The sequence below is a fragment of the Vanacampus margaritifer genome, chromosome 15 (assembly GCF_051991255.1).
Source record: "Vanacampus margaritifer isolate UIUO_Vmar chromosome 15, RoL_Vmar_1.0, whole genome shotgun sequence".
Taxonomy (NCBI): Eukaryota; Metazoa; Chordata; class Actinopteri; order Syngnathiformes; family Syngnathidae; genus Vanacampus; species Vanacampus margaritifer.
The window spans coordinates 11698409-11709070 of NC_135446.1; the positions used below are offsets into that span (position 1 = coordinate 11698409).

At 38.9% G+C, this 10662-nt stretch overlaps 1 protein-coding gene across 2 annotated transcripts in view; it reads left to right on the top strand.

The window, feature by feature from the left end:
- Positions 1-3163, top strand: part of kcnc2 (potassium voltage-gated channel, Shaw-related subfamily, member 2) — a 49824-nt gene extending 46661 nt beyond the window's left edge. For both annotated transcript variants that reach the window (XM_077544548.1, XM_077544547.1), the window contains one exon: positions 1174-3163. Coding sequence is in view for 1 of the 2 variants with exons in the window: in XM_077544547.1 (XP_077400673.1) it covers positions 1174-1253 (80 nt within the window). In the remaining variant the exon portion in view is untranslated. The remainder of the gene's footprint in view (positions 1-1173) is intronic.
- Positions 3164-10662: the final 7499 nt, after the last annotated feature.

A 10662-nucleotide genomic window follows, 5' to 3' on the forward strand; every position in this document is an offset into this window, starting at 1 on the left:
CGAACTTGTTACAAGACGTAGGAAGTAAGCAGTGCTTGGGTGCTCGTGCATCGGCAAGTTACTATAAATTAATTTTATTATATTAACCTTAATGAATATATATATATAATATATGGATATATGTATGTAATGGAGAACTAAATCATCGAGATGTAAAGTCAACAGATTTTCTCACTCACTCTAGGGCAATTGATTCAACTTGAATTTGTTTTTCTTGCAATTGTATCAAAATTACAATATTTTCATCCTAATAATACGACTTTATCCAGGCAACCTTTTTGAAATAGCCGACATATATTGTCATAATATCATGACTTATATTTTGTAACTTGGATATTTATTCTCGTAATATTGCATTTTTTTTCCTATTAATTTTACAACTTTATTCTGGCAACAAATCAAAATGCCCCCACCACCCCCCTTTGTGGCCTTTTTGGTCCTTATATCTCTAATAAATGAAAAACAATTGGTTCTGAATCTTGTACTAAAGTTTGATTAGCTAAATCCAACGAGATTAAAAAGTGGTGGGAAAAAGTTATAAGGGCTCATATTGACACTTGCGTAAATTAGCCTATGATAAAAAAAAAAAATTCTAAATCAAATTATGCTTGTTTAAAAAAAATCGGATTTTCTTATAACATTGTGACTTCTTCTATGTGTGTCCTGAACACTCTTTTGTCGCAATAAACCCTAATTTCTCCAAAACAATAGATTCCAGTAAGCGTCATTTAAAAAAAAAAAAGAAAAATCCATATTTCATCCATTATTGATGTTATAGCGCGATATGCATAAATTTCCTGTGCGCTCCAACAGGTGTGGGACTGCAAACTTGGACCTCACCCTTTCCTCCATTACTATACAAGTAGCAAAGGGTTGCCTAGCAACTGGCTTGCAGAAGATGCTTTTTGCACATAGATTGGCCAAAAGAAAATCAAATAAAAAAACAGTGCTTTTAAAAACATTCCTTCTTGTCTGTTGACTAAATTATTGACCACTTCCGTCTAAAACACAACAATAGTAATACACCGTGTTTCATTTTTCTGCATGCATTTCCAAAAATACAACACTCATGACGCAATGTTTTAATGGCGACAGGCTGAGAATTCATTTCTGGTTTGATTAACCCCGCCCGCCCGGGCGGAGACTGTATAACAATATGAGGACCTATTGCAGTGGGAAGACCCCATTTGGAGGCATTCCAGCCACTCCTCCTACAGGACAATAAAGGAGGGAATCGACGCAAAAACCACTAGGAGACGGCTGCCCGCTCGGCCCCGCGGCCCGGCACACGGAGGATGAACTTCCCCCAAGAATCCACGAGGACTGTGACAAGCATTTAATCCCGAAACACGAGGCCAAAGCCAACAGAACACGTGCTCCAAAGGACTTGTGTAAATAAGTCACCCACGGCGGCGCATTTGTCACTGTTGGTTGCTAAATTGCACCGTCGGACACTCAAATCTCGCTATGGTATCTCCCTCCCCCACCCTTGCAATAAGTGTATTAGTCGAGGCACTTTGTGTTCTATGATGGAGTGTTTTCATATTTCACATCCGGTATATACAGTATAGAGAGACAACTGTGCTAAGTTGAATCAATGTGACATCTCTGCATTTTGGTCAATTTCAGTAGGTTAAAAAAAAAAAAAGCTCTGCTGTGTGTTGATGTACGTATACATTTTTCAACGGTCAAGTCGGTGGGCGTTTGATGTGGTCACTTTTCAGATTAGCACAGAAACGGATGGAGGGAGAGTAGGCAGGCACCCACAGCCTCCCGCCGGTGATGCAAGCGCCGTTGTAGAAGTCTCCCACTGTGCGTTGAACATGCAACGACCCGGCGTTAGTGCTGCAAATGGACCAAATGATTACGAGCAGATGATGACTCATGACTGTGGTGGCTAAAATCAATTGATTCTTCTAATTGTATCAAACTGTTTTTTTTTTTTTTTATCTGGGTCTGGAGGAAATGTGTAGCAAAAGTTTACCAAGTAAAAAAAAAAAAAAGGGGGGGGGGACTTCTAGAATGGCTACTTTTGCACAGTAGCAATTCCATGTACCCAAACAATCAAATCCATTTTGTAATAAAAGGTGAATTAGGGCCACACTGAAAAAAAATATGACAATAAAATAATAACATTGCAAAAAAAAAAAAAGTCGCACTATTTTAAAAGTTTATAAAATTGTGTGTGTGTGTGGGGGGGGCGTTATCGAAGTGAGTCAGTCAACTTCAATCATGGCTAATCAAAACGGTTCCTTTAATTTCTTTTGAATACAGCAAACTTGGCAAAAGTGCAACTGTGGAGTGAAGTGAGTACTTGTAGAGCTCCCACGCACATATACCTACATATTAAGGTTTAAAATAACCAAATTGTCACTCCACAATATCAGTCTGTCAACTTGACAAATGCGCTAAAAAAAAACAAAAAAAAACCAGGATCCGCCAGCATTTGAAGCTTAATTCATTTTATTAACATTTTACACTCTTTTCCACCAAGATTGACTTTATTCTTGACCATTTCTTTCCATTTTTTCCAGTGTGGCCCTAAATCTCCTTGGTCGATTTGCAATAATCCGAGAAACAAAAAGTGCCACTCCACACTGTGATTTTCATAGAAACCTGAGGGCTGAAAGGGAAAAAGAAGAAGAATGATGGAGAGGACTGTCAGGTGGTGGCATTGTTGACGTGTCACCTTCTATGCCCACAATCCTCCTTGTGTAGTACACACGCTGCTTTACTCTTGAATTTGACAAAGGAGTACCGTTCTTTGTGTATTTTTAGGATGATATTGTAACTTGAAAAAAAAAAACTGTTTATTTTTCTGAATCCAGAACACGTATTTTTGTGTCTTACTGTGTTCATGGCCCTTACCTGTGAAAGTCATGGTAGTCCGATGCTGTGCTTCTCCATTGTGTCTTCAGACGTGTCGAGCTTTTTGATCCGAGTTCACGTTTTCTATGTTTTATCGTGAGGATAAATTCTAGTTTTAAGTCTGTATTCGTGGAGCCTTTGTTGGCATTCTGAAGTGCATGCTAAAAAAGAAAAAGAAAAGAAATGTTGTGTTGGAGGTTTAAAAAAAAAACAAATCACTGTATATCATGTTGAGAACAATGTGTATAAAAGTGAATATTATGTGAAAGATTCACATAAACTATTTATCTTTTAATGAATGGTTTCTTGTTTGAATTCACCATGAGACGATGTAAAAAAAAAATAAAAATACAGGTAAGTACCCCTAGCATGCAAACATACATGCCAGTGTGGGCTCCCTCTAGTGGTACGCATAAGAATCACTTCCTCAATTTAACACGTTCAATCCTTTGCTTTGACTTTACAGTGCAGCAAAAAAATCATGAAGCTTAATCTTCACAGTTTGTGATAACAGACATCTTTCAGTTTGCTCTATTCCCAGTTTTGATCGGAAATGGTAGACATTAAAAACCACAGTCCCCCCCTGGGATGTGCCACAGTTATAGCATTACAATACAAAAAGAAACGCTGCCTTCCTCATTCTATAAAAGGAAACTCAAGACACTGAATATTTGATTGAAGTCACATGCATATGCAAGCCAGTCAGAATACCAAAAGTAATTCCTTGTGATTGAATCTCCCCAAACAGCATTTTTCTGGGGTCTAGTGTACATTTCTTCAGCAGGTTTGGAAGAAATTGTCAGCGAGGCCATTCCACTCCTTGCCCGTTCGTGCTCACCTATTCACTCTTCAACTCACGTCTCACATTAAGCACCATTTGAGGCACTGAATCTCTGAGGCATTCCAACTATATCTTTACTCGGGTTACCATGGAAACAGCCACAGACGTGCCTCGGAGATGTAAACAGTCGGAGCCGGGACTGTGTTTTATTCAAGGAAAAAAGAACCCTCTGCATCCTACATCCGCCCACAACACACTCCCATGCCTGGGGACGAGGCAGGATGAGTTTCTTAAAATGAAAGACGCTGAAAACAAAAGATCAAGCAGGAAGATGCGTCGATTGATATGCAACTTGGATTAAGACAAAGTCACATAGCAGCAAAGTCATTTTAGTATTAAGACATGACTTTAATCTGTCCCAGATGTATTTATTGGTTGTGTATGTTTGTTAAAAATACATTTGAAGAGGGCCTTGAGAAAAATAAATGTCAGAAGGCGGCCATTTTGTCACTGTCGAGTGGGTGAGCTGTGATAGGTCGTCGCCTCAGCCTTGAGCAACATTGATGTCATCCTCAATTGACAGCAGTTCTCAAAATGGCCGCCCCCTGAGATAGATAAAAACAGCTGGATTTTTCTCCTATTCCACAAATGTAATATTAATCAGAATGCCATGTTTAAACTAGTGAGATCACATACAGTGGTACCTCGGCTCATGAACTTTTCGCCTCACGAACATTAAATTCGCGAGCATTTTGTCTCGGCTGACGAACTAGTTTTCGGCGGACGAACCAAATCTCGCGACACGAGAAATCACGAGAAGCTGACGCACGCTCACGGCGTCCCAGTTCGTCGCCCCCTTTGTTTGAGTGCGGACGTGGTTTGTGTTCGGTAGACATTTTGGATCATTTTGGAGTACTTTTGGAGTGTACTTTTGCTACCATGGGACCGAAAAAGACCCCACAAAAGGCTAGTGTTAAGCCTAAGAAGACATTGAAGAAAATTACGGTCGAGTAGAAGAAGGAGATCGTCGACAAACACGAACGAGGTGCGCGTTTGTGTGACTTAGCGTCCCAGTACCAGTACGCTAAGTCTACCAACAGGTATCAATTAAGAGGTTTTTAGTCAGCAACAAGGATAAAGAGTCTCCTAAGAAGCAAAGAAGAGAAGCCACACCGGAGGACTCTCCTTCCAAACAGTAACTCCCTCCCTCCCTCCTCCTCCCACTCCATTCCATCAAGCCTTCAACTACTGTACCATCACAAAGGCAAGTTGCAAGTTTTGCAAATAAAAACACTTTATTATACAGTACAGTGTATTTCTTTAATTACAATACAATAGCACATTTATTATACATAAAATAAGGTATATTTTGTGTAGTTTTAAGGCTTTTTTAGTAGTAAATTGTGTTTTATGGGGACCTGGGAACGGATTATTCTCATTTCAATGGTTTCCTATGGGAAATACTTGTTTGGAAGACGAACTTTTCGGCTCACATACTCTCTGTGGGAACCAATTAAGTTCGTGAGCCAAGGTACCACTGTATAAGATTATTAAGGTTGGCTTTCCCTTTAAATTGCACTATTGATCACCATCCCAACTGCTTTGATCAAAACACGGCAGTGATGCCAAACTTTTGTCCAACCTGTAGGAAAACAAGATGCGTCATCCTGCGACGTGACATTTAAATCCTGTTAAGTGGCATGTAATGAGGCCGCCGTAGAGAGCAGAGTGACTCAGGTGCTGTGAGTGGAGGCTCCATTTACAGGCTTTATTCCACACGTGTACTCAAAAAGCCGCGCTAACACTCTAAATTACTCACACCATGACATGGAGCCCCTCACTGACAACCACCAGGGTGTTGTTTAGCGGGATAAGCTAAGTGCAGGCACTCTGGAAATGGTAGCATCAATTCGCCGGGTTAACCGGAATTATCGTAATTAGGAAGTGGAAAACAAAACGGCAGCGGTGGCGCTCTAAAGGCGCCGTAGGATGCGCGCGCACGTGTACAGGAAGCTGCGGGCTCTTCAGCTGCCGATGGCAACGCTTCACTCCTCTGAGCATGTGGGATACTTATGTGTACTCCTCCATTTATTTTTAGCTTTTCTTTAGTCACAGCGTGAGAGCATAGGATAGTGGATGTTGCCATTAAAATACATGAAGTATGTACTCCTACCCAGAAGTACATGTCAGACTGGTGAAGTGCTATCAATTTCTAGTATTTTTACAGATATGAGTACTGTACAGTATCAGCACAGTAACTCCTTTGCTCCAAAAACATATAAAAACGTTATATTTTTAAAAAAATTGCCATGGTCCCAAAAATGTATTTATACGTTTTTTTTGTTTTGTTTGTTTTTTATGCTAGAGCATACAAAAGGCTTTGATGCAATCTCTGACCTGAAGAGGTTGCATAAAGCAATGGTAGTTATTACAAAAATTGTCCAGCAGGTGACAGCAGAGTATAAGAGGTCAACCAGGGCCATGTTGCAAAAAAGCTTTTTTTCCCCTGTGTTTTAAACAGAATTGTGAATAACGATGAAACTTGGCTATATTCTAATGCTAATTGCTGCGAAACAGAAACAGATCGGGAAAAAAAAATTCCTGATGAAAGAAGAGACTCCATGGTTCCATGTTTTTATAACACAATATTCTTTGGAGTTTGCAAAATCAGTCAAAATCCAGTAAAACTGCCGGGAGCGAAGGGGCTTGCTTCAGTGAAAATAGCGAGGAGTGAACGAGTTAACAAATATTGACATAGGTGCAACTATATTAGTGATTAGTTTCATTAGAAAATGTTTAGGGTTTTTTTAAGAAGAAAAAAAGAGAAAATAGTTAGTTTTTAGTGCTGTCAAACAGTTAAAAAAATTAATTAATCGCACAATCTTCCATAATTAATCGCGATTAATCATTATTAATTGTCATAAAAGCTTGTAACCAATATTTGCTTGAGTAAAATCTTGGAATTGATGCAAAATGATCAAATAGAAAGTATATTGATAGATTCAGGGCCCCCAGAACCAGGCTGAACCGCTACAAGAACTCATTCCTGCCGACATCCATCAAATTGCTTAATAACCGACATTAACTAAGTGGTGCAATATATATATATAGGAGTGTGTGTGTATTATTTATTTTAATTATCTCTCTCTATTCTGTTGTTTTTCTTACTGTAAACTACTGCTGCACTTCTTATTTAATTTTGATTTTATCTCTCTCTATTCTGTTGTTTTTTCCTTACTGTAAACTGCAGCTGGACGGAGTCCAGGAAAAAGTTCCCCACGGGGAAAATAAAAGTATGTCATATCGTATCGTATATTTAGAGTCAAATAACATCCTTTGAGCCTTGAACAGAACATTTCTAAACGATCGAAATGGACTCAAACAATTCTCAGAACTTCTCCCTTACAGCTTTATTAGTTCTGCTCATGAGCACTACACTCCAGCAAGTAAATCAGAACTACCTATAGTCCATGTTAATTCATCTTCCCGCCATTGACTCCACCAATTGAAAACGCTTTGATTCTGACAGCCCTGTTAGTTTTAGTTATAACTTTTCAGAAGTATTTCTAACAACACCGCCTGGTAAAATGACGATATGAAGATTAATATGAGCACACACCGCGTTGATGGTTGAGGGGGGAAAAAAAACGATGAAATATTTAGTTCAGACATTCCAATTGATCATCAGAAGCTTTTTATCTGGCTCAGCTGCCTCCGTGTCACCGCATGGTGAGAGAACATAGACTGGCTGCACCCAGCAGCGTCTTAATGAGCCAGTCAAGCAAAGGTAAACCCGCGCGTACTGTTGCATCAGGCGTTGCCAGCGACACTCGCACTAAATTTAGCTTGGCCGATTTGCCATGTTGCAGACGTACGAAAGCTTTTCATCAGTTGTCACAGGAAAGCTCCTGCAGAGCGAGAGGTGGAAGAAGAACCATTTTTTTTTTGTGTTTAAGCAAGTAATACTTTGTTTGTTTTTTAGGATTATAATAGTTTAACTAGAAAAAATCCCGCGGAAATTTTGAATGGGACTGCTGACTCTTGTAAATGAGCTGAACAGTTTAAAATTTAAACCACTGGAATCGCTCAAGAAATGTGGAAGTTAACCATAATCAACATCAACTAAAAATATCTCACTGTCCCTTTAAGAAAAATGCACTTTCACGCACACACATTTGACTTTGTAAATGAGCTGAACAGTTTAAAATTTAAACGACTGGAATCGCTCAAGAAATGTGGAAGTTAACCATAATCAACATCAATTAAAAGTATCTCACTGTCCCTGAAAATGTATTTAAAAAAATGTAAATGAGCTGAAGAGTTTAAAATTTAAACGACAAAAATCGGTCAAGAAATGTGGAAGTTAACCATAATCAACAGAAACTAAAAATATCTCACTGTCACTTTAAGAGCGCACACACATTTTTGACTTGGAGCCGTCACGCGCCCCACATTCCATTGAGATTGTATGAGAGACGCACCCCTTGAACAAAAGCCTCTCACGACTTAACGATTCGAGATACAGATTCAAGAAATGGCTCGTTAGAACGGCAAGGGTTTGGGGAACACGAGCATGTTCTCATTTTTTTAATCGGATGAAAAATGACCAAATGAGAGCAGGTTGAAAACTTATGATTTATCAGAAATGAAGAGCGAAAGTCGCCTGAATTTAACATGGAAGAGATAGGCGAGTTCGTCCGACTTGTCCTCGCATAAAGTGAAAATAAAGGTACTAAATGACACCTTAGCAAATAAAAGTTAGTTTGTCTGAAAGAAGACACTCGTGACTACAAAATGTGAGAATTTGATGTCTAGTGAGCAAAGATTGTGGCCATGGTGACGAGTTGAAGTGAAACTTTTGGAAGTACATTTATTTGTTCCCGCCACTCTAAAGTTAATTGCGCCACTCTGGCACTTGCAATACACAACAATGGGAGAAGGCTATTTGTCTGCTGTTTGCTCACTGTCTTTGAACCCGCACAGAGGGGAGAGCTTACATTCCTTAAAAAAGATTTTGACACTGAGCTAAAGATGGGAAAAATTCCTACAAAATGAGCTAAGATTCGTATCGGTCGGATAACGTATGCGTGCGCAGCGTGTCTTGGAAAAAGGTGCTTGATCTGTAATTTGTTCCCCCTTTCTCCATTCATTTCCTATGGGAGTTTTTTGGGAGTTTTTGGGGAATTGCGTCGCCATGGTAACTCGGAATACCTAGAAAAGTAATGCCGCACCGAGTCAGATCGAGCCGCATCGTTTGATACCTCATTTGTCCCGGTGCGATCTACGGTACGGGCCGCATTTAAGCGGAAAAATCCGTGGAAGATGATATAATAACCGCAATAAACCCATTTTTGTAGGATAGTAATATGTGCTGCTTGCTACGCTCAGCAGTCCCATAATTAAAAAAATATATATCATAACATTGTGTGCCAGTTGAGCTGGCTCAGACATCGGTTTAGATTGCCTCCAGGACACCAGCATAGCCATCATCACACATCATACGAGTCAGGTGTGCGTCGTCCTCCGTCAAACCCCTTGAACCGCTGGGGTTTGATCGGACGTCACTGTATTGTCCATCCTCCAAGAAGAGCTGGATGAAGTTACAAGTCTGGGATTCTCTTCTTAGCCTGCTACCCCCACAACCCGACTCCAGATAAAGTGAAGAAGATGAATGGATGGATAATTACGGAAGAGGATTAGGGCCAGTGAAGAGAGAAAAAAAAAAGTTTGGCAGGATTCTGACTTTACTCTCAAAATTCTCACTTTAAAGTGAGAATTCTGGCTTAAGAGTGAGAATTTTGATTTTAAAGTGAGAATTCTGACTTTATTAGTGCTACTATTATTCTCACTTTAAAGTCAGAATTCTGATTTTAGAATTCTGAGAAAATTCTGAATTCTGACTTTAAAGTGAGAATTCTGAGAAAAAAGTCTGAATTCTGACTTTAAAGTGAGAATTCTGAGAAAAAAGTCTGAATTCTGACTTTAAAGTGAGAATTCCGACGTTAATCTCAGAATTCTGACTTTAAAGTGAGAATTCCGACTTTGATCTCAGAATTCTGACTTTAAAGTGAGAATTCTGACTTTATTAGTGCTACTATTATTCTCACTTTAAAGTGAGATTTCTGACTTTAGAATTCTGAGAAAAGTCTGAATTCTGACTTTAAAGTCTGAATTCTGACTTTATTCTCAGAATTCTGACTTTAAAGTGAGAATTCTGACTTAATTAGTGCTACCATTATTCTGACTTTAAAGTCAGAATTCTGAATTCTGACTTTAAAGTGAGAATTCTGACTTAATTAGTGCTACCATTATTCTGACTTTAAAGTCAGAAGTCTCACTTTAAAGTCAGAATTCTGAGATTAAAGTCAGAATTTTCACTTTAAAGTCAGAAAAGTGAGAATTCTGAGAATAAAGTGAGAATCCTGCCAACCTTTTTTTTTCTTTCTTCACTGGCCCCAATCTTCTTGCGTAGATAATAGTGTCATTAAAAGTAAAAAGCTGAAGGTAGTCTTGGTGGTGTATGTAATTATTTTGAACAGAGAACGTGAAGCATCAGTGGCATAATTTAATTGAATATGAGCGCAGACAGATGTAGCGAGATTGAGACAGGAGCTCAGCGCATAATGAGAAGTCTCCTGGTAGTATGGGAATGACTTTGGCAGTTGAAATTTGATTAGTCCTTCTTGTTTATGGAAGGAGCTAATTGCTCAAAATGACTGCCATGATAACAGGCTCTTTTTTTTTACATTAAAAATAGGCTGTCTCATTTCAAATGTTAACATTCACGTCAACTTGGAGGTTTAAATTTTTATCGGCCTTTAAAAGTCAGTGAGGCTGATGTCTGTTTTCTTGTAAAGTAAAAATTCCCCAAGTTCATTTTTATGCACAATTTTTTTTTACAGTTTTTCAGCTTGGCAGTTGCTATGCAACATGGAACTCAGCAACACAAATGATAAAATGTTTGCTTGACCTTTGAGTTCAGTTTGAATTATCACATGGAGTCATCATAAAAT